We start from the raw sequence: 21,469 nt of genomic DNA on the forward strand, positions 1-21,469 counted from the left end.
CGACTATAGCATAATTCACAAATTGATCATTGACTATTGATTGACTCCGATTAAATCCTCAACTATTCAATTTTTACATGATCTTGTCCTTCCGTCAATTCCTCGTCTAAAGACTGTCATCTATGAGGTCATAAGAGTAATTTCATCAATTTTTACATAATTTGGTCCTCCGTCAATTTCCCGTGTTCTCTATTCACCTCTCCAACTCAGCCACCGACATTACAAGTGACCTTATATCCAAGATTACAATTTTGTTACTTAAATATTGTCGCCATGTACCTTAAATCTTGTTTGTTCCAAGCCAATATGAGCAATGGGGTGTCCGGCTATGGGCTCTTGTACATGATTGTGGATGTCCTTTGTCTCTCAAATCAAAGATTCAAGCTGAGCCGTTAACTGAAACTAAAGCAAAAACCCAACCCCCCTCCCCCTCCCAGGCTATATGGTAAAGCCCTTTATTGTGGACTATCAAGGGTTTTCACAACCCCCTTCTTGATATCCCAAATGGTACAAGTGGTATTAATGCTTGAAGTATATATTGATACTCAGTGGTTAGACCTCATTACGATAGAATGAGGTTAACAGGGCACAATATTTACTGGTTTTGCTATTGTTGAGCGTGAAAACGCATTCAACGGAAGCTTCTCGATCTTCCCAAAGACGAAGGTAGTTGCTGGAGGACACTAGAAAATCGATGGCCTTCATTAAAGCCATGGGATTAGGATGGAACATGAGCTTCATGGGAGGGTAAGGGTGATTGAAAGCTAGCCTCGAGTTAGTTTTAGGAATTAGAGTTTTGGCAAAGCTAGCCAAGAGAATTTCAACCTAGTTTTTTTACTCTTCAAAGGAAGTTGCCAACAGTGACATTGCGTCGCCGGAGGCCATGGTGGGCGACAACGAAGGAAGACACAATCATGGCGAAAATGGGATAATAAGCGACTCATAGGTAACGGAATTCTCGGATCTGGGATTCGATTCTTGGGTTGAGTTATCCATCTTTGAAAGAAAATGAGTCAAAATTTGATTCTTAGGTAACTGGTTTTATTAATTGGAATAAACAGGTGAGTAGAGGAAAATTGGTTAGAATTTGATTTTTAGATAACTAGCTTTGCTCATGACAATAAACAGGCGAGTAGAGAGAACAAGGGAAATTGACAGAGGACCAAATTAGGTAAAAATTGATGAAATACTCTTATGACCATGAAGATGATTGGCTTTAGACAAAGGAATTGACGTCTGACCAAATTAGGTAAAAATTAAATAGTTGAGGATTTTATTGGATTCAATCAATAGTCGAGAATCAATTTGTGAATTTTGCTATAGTCGATATACCATTTTGGATAGTTACTCTTAAAAATATATCCTTATATTTTTTATATTTACACATTATTTCCATATTTCGTTTATACTTTTTAAAAAATGTTGCTTCTCCATTTCTTATTGGGACAAAGTAGAAATAAGCTATCCAACTATTTGGAAAACATCAATTAAGAGATCGAATTTAATTAAGCTCCAAAAAGACCACAAGACCAAAAAAGTATTGCAATTACCTTTTTAGCAGGAAACTTACCAGTTTCTCTTACCTGGATTGCCACGTAAATTTTTATTTTTAAATTTTATTCCATCGTGGATCACAAAAATAAACATTGACTTTTTAAGAAGATCTCATATGCTGTTTTCTTCTTCATCACCGGAAGAATACTGCCTTATTGATAATATGAGCTTGTTGTTACTCGGATTTCGCTTCCACCTCACTAACGAAGAGTTGGTTCTACATTACCTAAACCCCAAAGTTCTCAACTTTCCTTTGCTAGCTTTTGTCCTCATTGAGATTGACAATATCTGCAAATATGATCCTTGAGATTTGCCAAGCACACTTTGTTGGTTTCTCATATTCATTTCTGCTGTAAACAAAAACGTATATTTAATTTGAGTGTTTATTATATTCATGTGGTTCATATGGAGAGAAGTATTTTTTTCAGCACAAGAGAGATGAAGAACGGCCGTGGGAACCGGTTCAACAGAGCCATCGGTAAAGATAAGAAAATCGCGATTTCTGGTGTGTTGCAACGCCTCGTTGGAATGAAGAAAACTCTATTGTATTAATTACAAAGGAAAACCTTCAAATGGTTCAAGAACTAATTGGATCATGCACAAGTATTGCACCTCCACTGCCCCTCAGCCTTGGGTCATTGCACAGGGCCGCAAAAAATTGGGGGCCCAATTGTAAAAATAAAAAAATAACAGGTTTGGTAATCAAATTTGTTGGACAACATTTTGAGAGTGAAATGCTAAAATTTAAAATACCGTTTATAATAGCATTTTAATTAACTTTTGGAGAAAATATTTTTTTTTCAAAATGCCCCAACATAATATTTAAATTTTTAAACTATTCATTTTCAACATGACACAAGACAACCAAGCAACTAGAAAAGTAAGTCTAAGGAGCCTCAAAGCTCTTCTATATAGAGGAGCTTACTCTCCTAAGCTATTTGCTTTTTTTTTTAATCCAATTTTCCCACATGGGATAAGAGAGCAAAATTGAGGAGCCTTGAGTTTCCTCTATGTGCCTCTATATAGAGGAGTTATAGCCAGCTCTTCTTCTTTCTCACTGATGTAGAAAACTTGAATTAAATAATATGGACTAGAAATTAAAAAAATACATATTTAATATAGTAAATGTATATTATTTATGTATTGAATATACATTATTTAATAATATAAAAATTAATATACTTTCAGCATACAAATAATATACATTTGATAAATTAAAAATGTAAATGTTTTTTTTGGTAAATTCACGAGGTATTTCGGGTCTTTCTCTGTCTGTTTAACGGTCCGGTCCACCCGACTAATCCCCGTTTGCGAATTTCGCTTCCACCTCAATAATGAAGAGTTAGTTCTACATTACCTAAACCCCAAAGTTCTCAACTTCCCTTTGCTAGCTTTCGTCATCCTTGAGATTGACAATATCTGCAAATATGATCATTGAGATTTGCCAAGCACACTTTGTTGGTTTCTAATATTCATTTATGCTGTAAACAAAAATGTATATTTAATTTGAGTGTTTATTATATTCATGTGATTCATATGGAGAGAAGTACTTCTTCAGCATAAGAGAGGTGAAGAACGGCCGTGAGAACCGGCTCAACAGAGCCATCGATAAAGATAAGAAAATCGCGATTTCTGGTGTGCTACAACGCCTCGTTGGAGAAAACTCTGGTGTATTACAAAGAACTAATTGGATCATGCACAAGTATTGCACCTCCGCTGCCCCTCAACCTTGGGTAAGTCTGCTTTGGGCCATTGCACATGGCCGCAAAAAATTGGGAGCCCAATTGTAAAAATAAAAAAATAACGGGTTTGGTAATCAAATGTTTTGGACAATATTTTGAGAGTGAAATGCTAAAATTGAAAACACCGTTTATAATAGCATTTTAATTAAATTTTAGAGAAAATATTATCTTTTTTTTAAATTGCCCCAACATAATATTTAATATTTTTAACTATTCATTTTCAGCACAACACAACCAAGCCCCTAGAAAAGTAAATCTAAGAACCCTCGAAGCTCTTCTATATAGAGGAGCTTGAGTCTACTATTTGCTTTTTGATCCAATTTTCCCACATGAGATGATAGAGCAAAATTGAGGAGCCTTGAGTCTCTAGATGAGTCATAACCAGTTCTTCTTCTTTCTCACTGATGTAGAAAACTTGAATTAAATAATATGGACTAAGAATTTTTTTAAAAAAATACATTTTTAATATAGTAAATGTATATTATTTATGTATCAAATGTACATTATTTAATAATATACATTCCCGTTCGCTCCAGGAGGCAAAAAGTTGGCCCAAGGGGAATCATCAAGTGAGAGAACTAAACTCGGGTTCTACCAATATTCTTCTCCACAAAGAGAGCTTACTCGTCACTTGAGCTACCCCATTAGGTTTTAAAATGTACTTATAGCTGTGTGGATCATGATCTATGGAATAATGATTGGATGTGGGCTTGACAACACTTTGGTTTATTTTATCTTACTCTACCATTTGCTCCATTGTGCATTTTCACTTTGAGGCTTTGTCTTTGAGCTATATTTAGTAGAACTTATTTTAGAGTTTATAACTAATTTTAAGATATAAATAAATTATAAACTCTATTTGGTAAAATATATAAAGTTTAAAATAATACGGAGTAACTTTTTTTTTTTTAATACTATTCTAAATAGTGTTTCAAAATATACTAATATCTGCTAACTTTTAAGTTTTCAACTAATTTCACATTTTGTCGTACATCTGAAGTAGTACATTTACATTTAATTCGACCCATTCATTTTTGGGACTTGATTTGGTCAGTTTTAAAAAGTTGAAAATGTTACTATCATCAGATCAAAAGTAAAACTAATCCTGATAATATTATACAAGAAAGTTAAGGTGGAAATCTACCACATTTCAAGTTCAAACCATGCTTTAAAGACACCACTTTAGTCAAATTATCTTACAATAGGTATCATCTGCAGTTTATCTAAGACCAGATGTAAATCAATGCCAATCAAGTCCACCTAAGGTGGTACAGCCCCTTCCTTCCCACATTTCATTGCATCCCACTTCTTCATTGTCAACACCTTCCCTCTCATAATCCCACCACCCACCTCCATTTGCATCTGAAAACAGAATACCCAAACTTTCTATCAGAAGCTGAAACAATTGAAGCATGTGCTCCATCTCAACTAAAAGCGATTGCACATTTATGTTTATATATTATTTACTTTTTGATGGGCTCCAAGCAACACGTGGACTATAGTCTCTTTTTTATCAGGTGACGCATGTGCTTTTTCTCAACTAAAAGCCTAAGCTTAGTAGTTGGATTGCACATTTATGTTTATATATTATATGCTCAACAGAAACAATGGCTTGAAGCAAAAAATGCTTGCAGTGTGTTAAGAGTCCCACATTAAAAAAATAAGAGAGAAACATAAGGGTTTATAAGATCACGGGTTAAACTAGCTAATTGATTGGATTCAGTCTTTTTAGTGTGGTTTGGCCAATGTGCATTATAGCCCAATTGAGTGACCTTGACCCAATCTTAGATTATAACACAGTGCTAGGGACTTCTAGGAGAAGTATATATTTTAAGAACTCTAAAAGGAACTAGTTAGCTCAAGATTGATTGATATTAGGAGGAATATGAATATCTGACTTACAATGATTGAAGTAGTTAGCTGGTTTCTCAACAGTGGCACGGCTCTTCCCTTTTCTGCTTTGCTTATTCTTTGAATCCCCTCCCAAAACTACCAGAACCTTTCCACCAGATTGCTCTTCATCATTACCTTGTAATCCAAAACATAAGATGTATAGTGATGAGGCAAATAATACATGATTCTAAACTTCTAGTTCTGATTAGATGTTTTTTCTTTTCCTAAATAGTTTTAGCTAGGAAGGAGCTAAAAATGATGGAAATGTGCAGCTATCCAAGTTTCATCCATAAACGCACAGGCCAAAAGCATTAATAATTAAAGCACCAAAATCACAGGCAATGGACAACCGTAAATAAAGAATGGTTTGCCAGTTTGCAACAATCACAAATACATGCTAAAACCAGACGTAAATTATTAAATTTGGAAAGAAATTGGCTAACCTTCAAACACATTTCTCCTCTTCTTTGATATTTCCTTACCTTCTGTGCTAGAAATCACAGCTTCATCACAACCACTACCTCTATTTCCATGTTCTTCCCCTTTATCAGGGCGCTTGAGCTTTTCAAGTATAACGTCAAGAGCACAATGTTCACCTATATCTTTTCCCTTGCTATTTCCATTTTCTTTAGGGAATCTTATAGCGTCCTTGCTGCCCACTGGCGACAGAAATTGCTTCTCCTTCCTCTGTCAATATATTAAATCCCCCGTGTCCTTAAATTGAATAATCAAATATTAGACCCTAAAGAGCAACTACAACTGTTTTATATATATGACTGCTTGTAACTTTTGTACCAAAATATCCACCATGCTTCAATTAAATTCCTCTAGCAAAAGATTAATGGAATTTTCTCCCCATACTGCAGAAAATGACACTGCAAATTCCTAAACAATAATAATACTTCTAAAAATAAATCCCCAAAATTCAAAAGGGATAATTCTCATGTATTCTTATAACTCCCTCATCCTTAATTTTTCATTAAGCATCCTAAATACTAGGAAATTTTCCCCTTTTGCAAATCAAATTACAAAGTAGTATTGTGCTCTATTTTCCAGTATGCATGTCTCTGAATATTTTTACTAGATTCAACTAAAGCTTGAAAAACAAGAATAAACATACTCACTTCAAGATTTCAAGAAAACTACCTGAACTGAACCGGAAAGAACAGAACTTTTGTGCAATTTTTTGTTGAGGAAGTCCGATAGAGAAATTTTGGGACACTTCTCACTGGGATTTTTTATTTCTACATCTTCACTGCTCCCATTTGACCTGAAATACTAACAAAGAAGATGAAATAACTAATGCCCAAATGCATAATACATTTGAAAACTTAATAGTTCTTTTCAGCAAAATAATGATAAAATATGCAATAAAACCTAATACTCATACCGAATTGAAGGGCGGAAGAGGAAACTTGAAGGAATTGAGCGCTGCCCCACTGCGCGGATTGAAGGTTTCTTCGAGTTCATCCTTCTGGGAGAATTATACAACGAAACCCTGTTTATTGTTTAATACGATACATGAACTGATCCCGCTTTTAGTCCTTTGATTTTTAAAAATTAACAAAAATCTATAAAAATAAAAATAAAAATTGGCGCCAACAGAGAAGTTAATTGGGCTTCTAGGAGACTGGAGGAGCCCAATTTCCAAACCCCGCCAAATTATCAATAGTTACAATTGTTAAACGAAACCAAATTCACTTTACATTGTGGACTATGATTTAAAAATTATGTGTGTTTATAACTAACAACTTGTATTTATGTAAATAAATCAAAAGCACATAATATGTTACTACAATCACATAATATTTTAACTGCAGGCATATAACTGCATATAATGTGTATGCAGTTAAAATATTATGTTCTTAAAGTTAACATATTAAGTGTCTTCAATTTATTTATACAGACACATAATATACTAATTGCATATATACATAATATGAATGTCATTTTGGACCGGGGTGCACAATGCAAGGTGGATCTTGGTTTATGGTATAATTTGCCAAATAGCTATACTGGCACTTTGGATGGACCTTGGCCCAAAACGATATTGTTTCGACTGTCATGATTAATGGACTGTTGTTTCATTTTTCAAAAATCACGCGAAATATGTTTCTGAACATATTTAAGGCATATTATGAACATGTAATACAGTGAACGTTATAGTGTCTAGTTTATGAAAAATAAACTTTGAGTTTATGAACATGGAGTGTCTAGTTTCTGGACATTAAGCTTTGAATTTATAAACATATACTCTATATTATCTAGTTTCTTAACATTAAGATGCTTTAATTGTCAAACAATATATGACTTTGGAAAATGTTTAATAAAATTAGTTGTTAATTATGATAATATATAAAATAACTTTAATTGTCAAACAATATAATGTCAAAATGAATGATAATCATAATATATAATGAGCAAAATTAAAATGTCAATTTGGCCACTGATGTGTAGTGAACCAGTGATGATACATATTTTTTTTATCAAGTAAACAACACCTTTCTCAATGCAATAAACTCATGAATGATACAAATTTTGGTCTACATACATAAGTTGCTATATATATTGAGGAAAATATAAAACACAAACTATTGTAATGCCCATATTATATATACTTCTTGCATGTACTATATATAATAATCCTTTTATAAAGATCTACAAGACGGTCTCACGCTTTACAAAATTGAAGGTGTCATTATTGCATCATTTTGGGCGAAACTCAACTCCATCCACGATGAGGCCACACTTAGCATAAAATTGTCTGTTATCAAACAACCTTACTTCAACCTCATCACCACCACAATCTCCTTTGGTACTCAAGAACTCCCCCATCTCTATCTCCATCCACTTGTCATCTCTCCACCGGGGAATTTTTCCTCGGAGAAACATAGGATCGTAGTTAGGGTACGCCCGGGACTTGAGGTGAACCAGGCTTGCTTTCGTTTCGGCTTCGCTATCGCTCTCATCCCTCACAAACCGAACCGTAGCTTTGGCTGCTTCCAGGCCATGATACCTCGTTCCCACTCTGAACACTAGATATGCTGCGTAGGTTGTTGCTGGGGACAACATTTGAGTTTGGATTCTGGCACGGATGTCTAAGAAGATAGCGCTGATAATATTTGCCACCTCTGAGAATCTGTATGTGATGGATGGGAATGTCTTAGTTAGAGCACCCTTATCCGTAGGGGAGGAGTCTTTGTAAGTGTGATTAGGAAAGAGAATATGGAAAGAAAGAAACAAAAAGAGAGCGAAAAAAACAGTAAATTCTAACAATTAAAAAAAAAAACCAAAAAGGTATTATAAAGTCTGGCAGCTACTCTGACTCGCCCCAGCGGGCGCGCAAAGTCCGCGGTTAGGCGCACTTTGCGTTTGTTTATTTATTTATTTATTTTTTTAATTTGCTTTGCCATTTGTGACATGAACCAAGTCTTTGCAGGGAAATTATTTCTTCTCACTTTGGCCTCCACACCAGTTCACTTTTGCTTCTTCAAGTGTATAGATTGATGACATAAACCACACAATATTTACTGATGTAGATGCTGTTAGTGCTAATGGAGCAGCTAGCGTTAATGAGTAAAAGATAATAAACAAGGCTCAAATGCACCTAATAATCATAAAGATAACATGTTTACTCGACAAGGCTCAAATGCACCTAATAATCATAAAGATATATAACATTTTTACGAGTAAAGAAGTCTATGACTCAAGAAATAAGGAGTAAATTAACAAAATAGTCACTTCACTATATCGATTTAATTGAGTTGGTCTCAGGATTTAAAAACTGCTTAATTTAGTCCTTTCACTATAAATTTTTAAACTACTTTCGTTAGTGGATCCAACATCCACTTCATAATCCACTATCTCACATAATTACAAAAACTCCTCTCCATTAGTTTTAAGTTTTTTTTTTCTTATTTTCACTTAATTATTTTATTTATTTATTATCATTCTAAAAATTATAATTGTAATTATAATTATAAAATTAATCCAATGTTATTGATAATTATAAATTTAATAATAATATTATTGATAATTATGAAAAATTAATTTAATTGATAATTATAAATTTAATAATATTATTAAATTTAAAAAATTAAAAAAAATTGTAGCATAAATTTAAAAATCACTGAGTATTTTAAATTAAATTTAAAAATAAAATAAGAACCAACAAAAAGCTGGCTATTGCATTTTGTAATGGCCAATTTTTAAATAAATAAATAGAAAGAAAAAAAAACAAAGATTGATTCAGAGTGGCCACCAGTTGACAGTCACTCTGAATCATATCGTTCAAGTGGGAGATCGTGCTCTCCTCCTGTTGTTTTTTAAATTTATTTTCTTTTCTCCCAAAAAAAAAATCAATCAAAATTCAGCTCTCCTATTAGATAAAAATCACCCTTTCAATTTTTTACTGTTCTAAAAACTAATAAAGAATCCTTATTGGGGATGTTCTTAGGCCAAAAGTCAATTCAGATGTTAGGCTTTAGGCAGTTATTGTAATATTAAAAATAAAAATTGATTATAAAAATTACAACTATTAAGGGTAAATTAGACTTTTAAAATAAAATACACTAAATTAATGCTACTAAAAGTAACTTTTTTTTTTTCAGTTTCAGCTTATTAATTCTAATAAGATGAAAATGAAAAAGCAAAAAAACTTTTTACTAAACACTCATATTAGTTGTTTGACTTGTCAAATAGTTATAAATGATCAAACAAATCAGATTATAGCTTATAAATCATTTTCTAAAAATTCCCAAGATCCACGTGATACAATTAACTAATTAAGGGTGCGTTTGAAAAGCAGGAAAAAAAAAATGAGTCATTTTTCGAAAAATAGTTTCATTAATATATAAAATAATAATATTTCTTTTAAAAAGTAATAGATGCGACTATTTTGGCCCAAAAAATTGTTGAAACTATGTCCGGAAAATGACTTCCGGAAAAAGAATTTGGAAGTCATTTAAAAAAAAATGACTTCATTTTTCTTGATCAACGGAAATTGTTTTCCATGATTGCATTCTCCATGCACTGCCAAACACCAAAAGCCCGAAAAATGATTTCCAGAAGGAAATCATTTCCCGGACTACCAAACACACCCTAAGTATGAGATTTGTAAAAGTAAATAACCACGATCTAAAAATTTCACAAGAAATCATACCAAAATAAATAAATACATAAATAATTCACAAGAAATATATTAATATTGAAAAACACAGACACAGACGGAACATGTAAAAGGAAAGGGAGAGAGAAACCTGGAATCAGTGGGAGATGTCCACTCCATATGCAACGAGGTACTATCTCCCCATGAAATTATTTGTGTAGCTCCCAACATGTAGCATTTCTTCCCGCTTCTTTTATCAACAAAAAACCTCTGTTTATAAATCATTAAATATTGTCATATATTAACATAACCATATTTTTCAAGAAGTTATTACTTATTTAAATAGCAAGCTTCTCTCAAAATGTTGAATCCCAACCATACCCTGATTCAATAAAATATTCGGAAAGATGTAAATCACCGTAATTCAAACATCAAGCTAAAGTAAGGAGTAAAGTGATTTAAATTCAGATATTGAGTCTCACTAAAACTATATGATATATTTTAATATGCTTTTATATTAAAAAAAAATTTGAATGTATTATATTAGTGTGTTTTATCTATAATTAAAAAAAAAAAAAAAGAGAAATAATTTTTTTAACATCTTTATTGACACTTGATCGCGTGACCCCATATAAACAAATCACAAAGAGTTAATTTACCTCCGGTGAGTCTCGATCTGAAAGAGTCGAGCCTCACTACATGTCATCTGAGTACAAGGTGTTTCGTCGTAAAATAATCCATTTAATTTGTAGAGAAAAAAGAAGAAGATGAAAATAGGATGGATATAGGAAATTTACGAGTTTGCCCTGGTCTAAGAGGATAGGAGAGTGGCATAGGTTGAAGTAAAGGTCCTTCTTGGTGGCGTAGACAATAGGAGGGAGTGATCTTGAGATAATGCTTTGATAATCAGACGGCAGAAATTTGTCCCAAACGACATCTGAGTCGGCGGCGGACTTGAAGCCGGCGGAAACAAGCGATGATCTTGCTGCATCTTCCGGCGAGGTGAAGGAGATAATTTCCGCCACACAGGCTTCCGGCAACCTTGCAAAATGCTCCATTTTAATCCACACCTTTCTTCTGCTCCAGGACCGGTTATTTATTTTTTTATGCTATGAATAAAAATTGGTAAGAGAAAGAAAGTGCGAATTGTATGCCTGGAAGGCTTGTGTTATTTGTCATTTATTGTATCAAATGGATAGGTAGGACAATTGGTCAGCTGCCTAGTTTGACTGAAATCAAATGTTTGTATTGTACCTTGGACTTTTATATTTTCTATTTTTTTTAAATGATTAAAATTTTGGTGGGGAGAGGATTTATTAGGTTGTTTGACTGATTCACATCATTAGAAGTATTCAATTAAAAAAAAAATGGTTTAATAGTCCCAAAACTTTACTCAAAAAATTAATTAGACCTCTAAATTTTTAAAGAAAAAATGTCAAATAGACCATTGAATGTTTACACATTGTGCAATTAAACCATCAAATAAAAAAGTGTGAAATTAAACCATCAAAAACTCAAAATTTGTGCAAACAACATTTTTACAAGTTACTTCCAAGTTTTTCTTAATTATGATGTCATAATTTTAAATTATATATACAAAATTAATTTAATTATTTTAAAAAAAATTAAAAGAAAAAATAATTTAAAAAAAAAAATTCAGAAGGTGAAGGAAGCCATGGCTGCCTCTACCTTCTGAAATTTTTTTATCTCCCATCTCCGATCCATTTCTTGAATTTCGATCCCCATTCATGTTAGGTCAAAAAAAAAATGGCATCCCTAATTCTTCTCTTATATAACTCTGCTATCAAATTGTAGATAAATCATTGTTGCCTCAAAATAAATTAAGTGCCCATGAACAGTTTAACAAATGTGAAATTTTTCATAAGAAATTAAAAGGTTTGAGACGAGTGATTCTACCTTGTTATATTAGGTGCATTAGTCCATTAATAGTGAGATCACCAAAAAAAAAAAATCATCCTTGCATGGATGGAACTGGATGATGACAGGTTGATGCTAATTTTTTTAATATTCATTTTTTTTGTTAATTATATTATTATTATTTTATTATAATTACTATTGTTAGGAGTGAGTTAGATTGGTAGCAATTAAGGACATAAAGAAAGCAGTGATTGAATTGTAAATATTATGATGATATATTGAAAAAAGAAAAGAAGGATAGTTTGAAAGGGAGATATTATTAAATTGATAGTGAAATTCTTACAACACATTTAATTGGACAAAAAAGAATGGTAAAAAAGCAAATTCTCAAAGCAAAATATTACATAAAGAGCAAATTAAAAATAAACTTAAGGATGAAGGCGTATCATATACATAGTACAACTATATATAATTGAGGTGCGCTCAAACTTGCAGTTTTTATCTCTTCTGGAAGTTCAACACCTTGATGGCGTACGCGAACGTGACAGCGAACATAACAGGGAAAACAACCAACACGGCCGCGACCACTCCGAGGAAACTATGTTTGAACCCCAAGAAATCATCCAACAGCTCCTTCACAGTTTGGTTGGCGTCAGTGACTGGAGTCTCCAGGTCTCCGAATTGCGAGGCAACCAAACCGTACAAAGTCCATGAAACGGGGCATGCCCAGAAGTACCATCTCCACCAGATAGGCATCCTCTGTTTATCAGATCACACAAAAAAAACATCATTAAAATTCAGTACTTATAAACAGATACTGCATTGTAACAGAGTCAGTAAAATTAAAAAAAAAAAAAGACTCACAGGTCTTGGGATCATGAAGCCAGAGAAGACGTTCCAGATGCCATAGAAGAAAGCGGAGACAATGGATGCGACGTTTTCGTTGGGGGTAATGGCCACAGACATCATACCATAGAAGGTGAAGTATAATAAGGTCATATACATAACGAACAAGTACCAGAAGAATTTCCCGGCGTCCCATTCGAATCCGATCATCGCATAAACAATCAAACCATAAACTGCAGATTGGGCAAACACATACGGGATTTCAATCGCCACCTGGGCAAACGCATATGGTAACGCAGAAAACATCCCGGCGGCTTTTTCCCTGTAAAACACAGTTCTTTCCACGGACACCACGGGTTGAACCGATGCCGAGTTTTGCACTCCCAGGAACAGAACAGCAGAGTACATTGATCCCATAGCGTTAATCAGATCTTGTCTCTTTTCACTGCAACCCCCAAAATACAACTTATTTAGAATCTTTTCTTTTCTAGTATATATAATTTAAGGAAAGTGATTTGATGGGACTTACGTTTTTTTGCCGAGTTTCCAGAAGATGGTGCCGAAAGTGAGAGCGATGAAGGTTGTGAAGAAGAATCTGACGGCGGTGTAAGCGGGGTTGCGCCAGTAGGAGAGGCGTTGCTTCCAGAAGCAAGCGAGACATTGGCTGAAGAAACTCTGTGAGAATTTGGTAGGGAAGTATAAGTCCTTGGTACCAGGACGGGGTGTGCTTAGTTCAGTGATCAAGGATTTGTTTCTCTTGCAAAGGTCTGAGTTTTTGTAATGATCGGTGAAATCCACGCCCAATGCTAGTTCTTGAGATGAAGTGGTCACTTCCAACATCCAGGTTGCTGGGTTGTAGCCATCCTTGATTTTGGCCACGCCGTTAATAGACTGCATTGCATTTAACAACACCACAAATCAGCTTTACTGATGCACTATGATGAAAATATAGATGCATGGAGGAGAATAAGGGTTGGGCGGAGGCTTAAAGGGCAAATCAAGTCTAGCACCAAGTGACTAGGGTAATTGTTGAGCACAGGCCTAAAGGACCAATCAAGTTCCCTAGATTAATTGTTGGGCGAAAGTCTAAAGGGCCAACCAGGTGGTTAAGGTAATTGTTGGGCGGAAGCTTGAAGGGCCAACTAAATTCAACACCAGGTGGTTAGGGTGATTGTTGGGTGAAGGCCTGTTAAGCCAAGTGCAATACCCTACCTTTCGAAATGTAAGGCTAGGCTAGGCGGCTAACTGTTATACATGTATAAAGATATAAAGAAATAAAGTTGCACGGTGGCGTAGTGGTGAGCGTTAACAAGTTTTGGTGTCTTGTAGCTTACCTCAAAGTACTTGATCAAGTGGCAAGACTGGCGTCCCAATGGCCCAACATAAATCTCTTGCCCTCCTCTTTTCATCAAGAATAACTGCAAATCAAATCACATTTGTTTAATTTCGTTCAAAAGATGCACTCAGGAGCCTAAACTTTGAAAATACCCAATCATGGGACTTGAGTGTTACCTCATCAAAAGCTTCAAAAATGTCAATGCTAGGCTGATGGATGGTGCATACAACAGTCCTTCCGGTGTCCACAGTGTTCCTGACAGTTCTCATGACAATAGCAGCAGCCCTGGCATCAAGCCCAGAAGTAGGCTCATCCATGAAGATAATAGAGGGGTTTGCCACCAACTCGACAGCAATCGTAAGCCTTTTGCGCTGCTCGGTTGAGAGACCATTCACTCCTGGAAGCCCAACCAGAGCTGATTTCAATGGTGTCAGCTCAACTAGTTCCATAACTTCATTCACAAACATCTGCAATTTGAAAGATTAATCAGTGAATATTTTCGTTTTAGTCGTTAGGGATAAAAGGTTTTATGATGAATAGAGTACTAAACTAACTAACCATTCTGGTTTTGGCATCGACGCTATCAGGCAAACGAAGCCAGGCCGAGTAAACCAGGGATTCGTGAACGGTGACATAAGGAGAGTGGATGTCATTCTGCTCACAATACCCTGAAATCCTGGCAAATGTGTCTTGTTTCTTAGGATAACCCGAGATTTTGATGTCCCCGTCGATGTATCCGCCCGTTTTCCTCCCTGCCAACACGTCCATCAACGTTGTTTTTCCAGCCCCACTAACACCCATCAAAGCTGTGAGAACCCCAGGCCTGAAGGCTCCACTCACACCCTTCAACAGCACCAACCTATCCTCAGTAGCACCCTGCTCTTTCATTTCCTGCATTTTACACAAACCATTATTAGTTTGTGTTGGGTAGTGGTAATAAGCGACTTGATTCCTAACAAGTGGTATTAAAGCCAGGTCACAGACCAGCAAGAGCAGTTAAGACTGGCTGGTGCTGTGTGGCGGTATAAAGAAATAAAACTACGCCTTCGCTACTAGCTATAACTTTTGACACAGTTTGATCACAATCTGTTTTAAAGAATAGTAGCTAGGGATTCAAGAAAGCATTGAAGGTTTTAGTTACCACTGGCATGTCGACGGAGTATACAATGTTGTCAAAGGTAAGGGAATGCGGTTCAAATGGAAGAACCATTCCTTTTTGCTTAGGCTCAGCGCTCTCAGAAGTGGCATTTTCTCCGCCTTGCCTCCCAGCATCGTTTTCATTTTCATCGTCATCTGGTAAAGTAGCTTGGGGCTTCCCATATGCTGCAGAGATTATATAGTTTATCAGCCTCCAAATCAAACCGCAATCTAATGTTTTCAAGCAAAAACTATTGGGCTAATTAATACTTACGGTTAAGAAAATGGAGGCCTAAAGCATAGCTGATGTTGAAAACAACTGTGAATCCAATGAGTGCTCCAAATCCAATCCAGTACCATTTCGATTCCGCGAAGTATCCTCTAGATTCCACCACTGCATCTCCCAGAATTTCTCCAGTTGTGGTGTTCTGCACAAATATAATGAAACATTACTATGATTCCTAAATCCTAAGTTAAGTTTCAAGTCATACAAATGGATAGATAGATATGCTTACCCATACTTTTCCCCAGCTGTGTCCTTTAAATTCATTCACAAGAATAGCATTCTGAGAATACATCAATGGGGATGACCAGTACATCCAAATCCACCATTTCTTCACATCATCTGCAACATTGAAACACAACATCTCAGTACAGTTCAGAATAACAGGACTGTTGAGCATAAATAATATATAAACATAAATGTGCAGTCCAACTATCAGCTTAGGCTAATTTATATAAGGAGAAACCAAGATTAGAGTGTGATATATATACATACTTCGTGCGAGGACAAATCCACCCAATGCGACCTGGAGAAGCACCGAGAAGGCCCCGAATGTCATGGCAACTCCCATGGTTCGACCAACGGATGAAATGAAGCGGAACAAACCCGAAGCCATCTGGTTCACCATGATGAGCAGCAAGTATTGCTTGAACAATCTGCCAATGTTTGGATCGAACCCGATGACATAGTAAGTGATGAACACCCAAAGACCGACTTCAACCAATGTGATGGGGATTTTAAGGATCCAGGATGGAAGAGCATAAGCCCAGGAAGGGAAAAACAGGAGATCCCTCTGCTTGTAAAACACTGGCAGCTTATAAATTGTCATAGGAACCTCAGACATTCCATTAAACATAATCATAATAACTCCGAAAAACAAAGCGCCGCTGTAGAGTCCTCCGTTCACCAAATCGTCTTTGTTCAACTTAGTCCTGAAGAACAGAGTCATTGTGATCAAAGCTATGATGACGAGTTGGAAGAATTTGAAGTAGTAAGCGAAGGAATTTCTCTTCATCAGCAAATACTCTCTCTCAGTGCAGACTTTGAGAAGCTCCCGTTTTCCAATCCCGAATTTTTCCTTGGTTAAAGCGGCGGGGTGGCTTTTGGTCTTGTCAAACGGGACTGATAGCTCCTCTGCTAATTTTCTCCCGACATGGAAAGACTGGTATGCTTCTGCGAATTCCTTTGAGGTTATAAACCTGTACGGCTCATCTCTTCGCACCCAGTATTGTTGTTGGTCCTTCTTTGACGTCACTTCTTGCAAGAAATCCGCGACGCCTTTTCTGTCCGGGCACCTGAACCCCATGGATTCGAAGAAGTCGACGACGAGTTCACGGGGGCCGTTGTAGACGACGTAGCCGTCTGATAAAAGGATGATGTCGTCGAAGAGGTTGTAGGTTTCAGGGGCGGGTTGGAGGAGGGAAATGACGGCGGTTCCCTTGAGAATGTGGACGTATTGCCGGAGTGAGTTGACGATGGAATATGTGGTGGAACTGTCCAGTCCGGTGGAGATTTCGTCCATGAAAAGTGCCTTTGCCGGCCCCACGATCATTTCGCCGGTGGTCACACGCTTTTTCTGACCACCGGATATACCCCTCAGCATTTGATCTCCCACCATTGTATCTGCACATATGTCCAGTCCCAAAATCTGCACAAACAAACACTCAATTAGACTAAGGAGGCTCATAAATGGTCAAATCCAGCATCTAAACTAAAGAGATTATGGGTGGAGGCCTCAAGTCTAACATTAAGTGGCTAAGGGGATTACTCGGCAGTCTAGCATTAAGTGACTAAGGGATTACTGGACAGAGCCAAGCCGGATACTCTAATTCTAAAAAATGTATAGCAGTATAAAAAATTAAAGTTAGGTCTTTGTTACTTAGTTATACATAGTGATAAGGGACTTGATGTTAAGAATAAGTGTAATCTAATTATCAGTTTAGTTTCTTATTAGTTGAGATGGGGTTGATTAAAGTTTTACCATTTTGTGCTTTAATTACGTACTCATGCTCTCTTCATTATATATCCAAATGCTTACCTTGAGAATATAATCAGTGACCACATTTGCTTCTTGCCCTTCTGTAGCTGCGGCCTGAATTCACATGAAAAACTAACGTTACTATTTGCTGGATGGTCAACACTCAACAGTACAAATCATTATCTAATTTTTATACCATACTCATACATAAATTATACATTTATATTTTATCGTTAAATAACTGGAAATATTCAAATTTGTCATTTTGCAATAATACATCATTAAATAAATGGTGGGAATGGGCATAAGAAAACAATTTTTTTTAATATTGTTTATGTCAAGTCTAATCCTCATTCCTTAGCCGCCTTAAGAAAACAAAATTTTATACGCTCTGATCTCATCTTTTTCCACATCACATGGTTGGACTCGTAATTAATTTATCTAGGATAAGAGATATTTTCTTCGCAATTAATGTTATGTGGGACCTACCAGGATATTAAATAAACTGATAATAACATTTTAGTTAGTAATAATATTATTAAAAATTATATTTTATCTAATAAAATGAGATTAAACACGATTAATCTCTTACCTTCATGAAGACATCAAGATCTGGATCTGGCTTAATGTTAGCAGCCTTTTCTCGGCGTGACAGCTCCGCCAACATTTCTGAAAATTTTCACACATATTAAAAATTTCTGTAATTTAACCAAACAAACGGAGAATCGAAGAGAAACTAACCATAACGGGATCCGACGCCCTGGCACCTAGCAGAGAACTCCAAGGTTTCTCGGACGGTCATTTCTCCGATGTGAAGATCATGTTGACTGATGTATGAAGCTGTTCTTTGCGGCACAAACTCGTTCATCTTGTGCCCGTTGTACGTCACGCTCCCGCTCACCTTCAGGTCTTTATCAAGTTTTCCGGCCATGGCTAGTAGAAGGGTCGTCTTCCCCGACCCGGGTGGTCCCAAGAGCAGTGTCATTCTGTCACATCACCCGAGAAAACAGTCAGATCAAACGCTTATTACTACACCAAAATTAACTCATTTGGGAGATTCTGGCCTTTAATGTATTTAGTGAAAAGCAATTAATTACCTGCATGGTTTGACGATTCCACTCACGTCGTTGAGAATAGTGAGTTTCCTTGCCTTGCTTTTGGTTATGTGAAGGGAAGTGAGCAAATCCTTTTGGACACAAATAAAATGGAAATCAGTTTCAGTAAAAACCAACTTTTAACTAATTTTTAGTAATTAGTAGTAGCAATTATATATAATGTTTAATTAATTAATTACCTCAAAGATATTAGTAAAAGCGTTGATAAACGTGGGCAAAGCTCTGCTGCCTACGTAGGCTGTTGCCTCTATATTTAGATGCTCGTATCTCACTTCAATGGTTGGCATATCAATCCCAACTCTGTAATAAAAGTAAAATTATTTCATTCTGAATTCTTCAGAGTCAGGTAAATTATATATAAAACAGAGAGTTAAGTGTACCGATCAATTCTGTTCTTGAGTTTACTCAAGAACTTCTCGTTATCTTCATCAGCAACCTTGACGAGCCTATCGAGCAAGGCCATTCTCTCCTGGTATCCGAGGTTGTTAATGTCGATTTCGGCGGCGGGTCCGTCGGGGCCGAAGATCAAGCCCTTCCGGAGCCGATCAAAGGTGGGGAGTTTCTCCAGCGCCGCCCATTTCAGGGCCTCCTCGTCGTCCTCATCGCGAGAGGATCTGGAGAAAACTTCTGCCCCAGTGCTCCTCCATATTGAGTTGCTGTTTGCTCTTAAGCTCCCTCTCATGCTCCCTCCTAGACTAGCTCGTAAGCTCCCTCCTCGCAGTATTCCCAGATCCGCTGGCTCCATCTTTAACCTTACTCAGATCACCAAAATCTTAGCTTAACTTAACCCTGCCTTTTAAATTTGTTTATCAGAGTTTAATTTGCCTTTTTCTCTCCCAGTGAATTGAAAGAACAAAAGAATGAATGAGGAGCAGAGTGGATTGACTATGGCGGAGGGGAAAGGGGGGTGTTTATAAAGTATCTGTGTTCTGGGGGGCGGCTAAGGGTGTTTCAAACAATCAACGTGGAATTTTCCACCATTTCTATATATTCTACTTTTCTATTTTGTTGTATTGTATATTTTGCCCATCAATATACATTGCCCTTCTAGATGTACAGAATTATGGGAGAAATAGTGATGCCACCCTTGTTTGACCTTCTAGTTGTGGGTAGCTAGCTGCGTAGAACCTGCCTAATTTTTTTTTTCAATTACTATTACTAGTTTTTTTGTGCACTTGTCAGTTGTTTCATTTCAATCTCTTGATGATTTTGACCATATATAACATCTGAGTCCCTTTTATTTCAACAATTAGACAATTGTCCCTATCTAGCTAAATATCTTGTGAAAACCTATTAAAAATAATACATTTTATTTAACCAGCTTCGTTGATATGAGTGGCCGTACACTCTTGTCCTTTAAAAGAGATCTGGAGTTTAAACCCACCCTTGTATGAAAAAATCAATATAGCCAACACTTTGCCCCTTAATTGGGCCGGCCTGTTCGCCCACGAACGATGATTAGATTAAGTATGGTATGGACTTAAAAGTTTTATTTCTTATTTTCTTATTTTAATCATTAAAAACATAAACAAAGAGCAGTACAGTATTGGAATAGGGATTTTAATGTAACAAATAATGCGAATTATGGTAGTTATTTTTATTTGAAATAGTACACGAATTACGAATATGTAGTATAGTGTAGGATTAAAAGCACTCTTGGCATGTGCTCAGGTGATCAAAGCTGTTGAAGACTGTTCCCTCGTCTCTTCCTTTGATCTACTGGTTAATGATATTAAGGAGTTAGCTAAAGGTTTTTCTGACCTATGCTTCTGCTTTGTTAAACGATCTGCGAATGGTGTAGCCTATGAACTTGCTAGGGCTGCCCTTTCTAAGTCAGATTGTATGGATTGTTTTTCGTTTCCTTTTCATTTTATCTCGCATGTACTGAACTTTGATCTTGTTTAATATATTATCGTGTCTTGATTCTCAAAAAAAAAAAAAGAAGCACTTTTGGCCTTTAGTTATTAATATAATATATTGCTATTATTGCTAGCTACTAAATTGGCCCATCAACGTAACTATTGTTATTATATTAATTTCTCATTAGGGTTTAATTTCACGCTAGTTGGTCTATGTAATGAGGGACCAACTTCATAATGATGTAGAATGATTATGATGATTATTTGTGTTGGATGTGCGATAATCGGTTCGGAAAATTACAACTTGGACTCCATGTAATTAAATTGTGCTCTTTTAATAAATTCAAGGTCACTACGAACAGTAAACAACATTGGTGTCATAACTCTGACACAATTTTTTTTAGTTTTCTTCTATTCCTTATTGTGAGATGGAAAAAACTTCTAATCTTAATATGTACTCTTGCTAATTAGTAATTGTGAAGATTTTAAAATTACGGGATTTTAGTTCTAATGTATGGTATAAGAAACTTCGCTTACATAAATGTTAAAGTGTAATTATTATTTCATTTTTAAAATATGATTCATTAATGCGTATTAGTTAACCAGTTAGCCTAACAAAGTTAATATAAGAACCGTGAAGGGGCATTGACGTGACATTATAATTGACATGGATGGATCCATCAACCCTATTCAATATTTCTTAATCATAAAAATTATATATTATTTTCTGTGTCCGCTGGC

The 21,469-nt window shown here is 35.8% G+C and overlaps 3 protein-coding genes, 1 long non-coding RNA gene and 1 pseudogene across 4 annotated transcripts; all 5 read right to left on the bottom strand.

Moving 5' to 3' along the window:
- Window positions 1-258: 258 nt before the first annotated feature.
- LOC116003126 lies at window positions 259-996 on the bottom strand (annotated as a pseudogene).
- Window positions 997-4,350: 3,354 nt separating this feature from the next.
- LOC116002773 lies at window positions 4,351-6,717 on the bottom strand. Its single transcript, XM_031242939.1, has 5 exons — window positions 6,580-6,717; window positions 6,336-6,459; window positions 5,633-5,876; window positions 5,199-5,324; window positions 4,351-4,658 (listed from the first exon to the last, which is right to left on the bottom strand). Exons 1-5 carry the CDS (start codon window positions 6,657-6,659, stop codon window positions 4,537-4,539), a joined length of 696 nt encoding a protein of 231 aa, XP_031098799.1. The 5' UTR covers window positions 6,660-6,717; the 3' UTR covers window positions 4,351-4,536.
- Window positions 6,718-7,699: 982 nt separating this feature from the next.
- LOC116001608 (F-box protein PP2-B10-like) lies at window positions 7,700-11,442 on the bottom strand. The gene is made up of 3 exons (XM_031241495.1): window positions 11,094-11,442; window positions 10,448-10,566; window positions 7,700-8,328 (listed from the first exon to the last, which is right to left on the bottom strand). The coding sequence occupies exons 1-3, from the start codon at window positions 11,352-11,354 to the stop codon at window positions 7,896-7,898; spliced, it is 813 nt and encodes a 270-aa protein (XP_031097355.1). The 5' UTR covers window positions 11,355-11,442; the 3' UTR covers window positions 7,700-7,895.
- On the bottom strand, window positions 8,670-9,079 carry LOC116001609. Its single transcript, XR_004094259.1, has 2 exons — window positions 8,845-9,079; window positions 8,670-8,796 (listed from the first exon to the last, which is right to left on the bottom strand). It is a non-coding gene; the product is annotated as an uncharacterized LOC116001609 (long non-coding RNA).
- A 1,030-nt stretch (window positions 11,443-12,472) lies between the features above and the next one.
- On the bottom strand, window positions 12,473-19,614 carry LOC116002487 (pleiotropic drug resistance protein 1-like). Its single transcript, XM_031242634.1, has 16 exons — window positions 19,250-19,614; window positions 19,049-19,169; window positions 18,852-18,940; window positions 18,496-18,740; window positions 18,347-18,423; window positions 17,815-17,868; window positions 16,272-17,424; window positions 16,009-16,118; window positions 15,768-15,921; window positions 15,498-15,679; window positions 14,915-15,247; window positions 14,533-14,823; window positions 14,355-14,438; window positions 13,550-13,911; window positions 13,039-13,465; window positions 12,473-12,933 (listed from the first exon to the last, which is right to left on the bottom strand). Exons 1-16 carry the CDS (start codon window positions 19,612-19,614, stop codon window positions 12,673-12,675), a joined length of 4,308 nt encoding a protein of 1,435 aa, XP_031098494.1. The 3' UTR covers window positions 12,473-12,672.
- Window positions 19,615-21,469: the final 1,855 nt, after the last annotated feature.

The sequence above is a fragment of the Ipomoea triloba genome, chromosome 13, assembly GCF_003576645.1.
Source record: "Ipomoea triloba cultivar NCNSP0323 chromosome 13, ASM357664v1".
Lineage (NCBI taxonomy): Eukaryota > Viridiplantae > Streptophyta > Magnoliopsida > Solanales > Convolvulaceae > Ipomoea > Ipomoea triloba.

Bases quoted from the DNA above. Each gene is read 5' to 3' on its own strand.
- LOC116001608 (XM_031241495.1), bottom strand. From the start codon at position 11,354: ATGGAGCATTTTGCAAGGTTGCCGGAAGCCTGTGTGGCGGAAATTATC. The intron at 10,567-11,093 runs GTAAATTTCCTA...ATTTATAAACAG, and splicing joins TCTTAGACCAGGGCAAACTC to AGGTTTTTTGTTGATAAAAG. The intron at 8,329-10,447 runs GTTTCTCTCTCC...CATCACATACAG, and splicing joins ACATCTCCCACTGATTCCAG to ATTCTCAGAGGTGGCAAATA.
- LOC116002773 (XM_031242939.1), bottom strand. From the start codon at position 6,659: ATGAACTCGAAGAAACCTTCAATCCGCGCAGTGGGGCAGCGCTCAATT. The intron at 6,460-6,579 runs GTATGAGTATTA...TTAGTATTTCAG, and splicing joins CTCTTCCGCCCTTCAATTCG to GTCAAATGGGAGCAGTGAAG. The intron at 4,659-5,198 runs GTAAGTCAGATA...TTCTGTTTTCAG, and splicing joins AGCTAACTACTTCAATCATT to ATGCAAATGGAGGTGGGTGG.
- LOC116002487 (XM_031242634.1), bottom strand. From the start codon at position 19,614: ATGGAGCCAGCGGATCTGGGAATACTGCGAGGAGGGAGCTTACGAGCT. The intron at 18,941-19,048 runs GTAATTAATTAA...TGTGTCCAAAAG, and splicing joins CTTTTACTAATATCTTTGAG to GATTTGCTCACTTCCCTTCA. The intron at 15,680-15,767 runs GTAAGTATTAAT...TAATCTCTGCAG, and splicing joins AGGCCTCCATTTTCTTAACC to CATATGGGAAGCCCCAAGCT.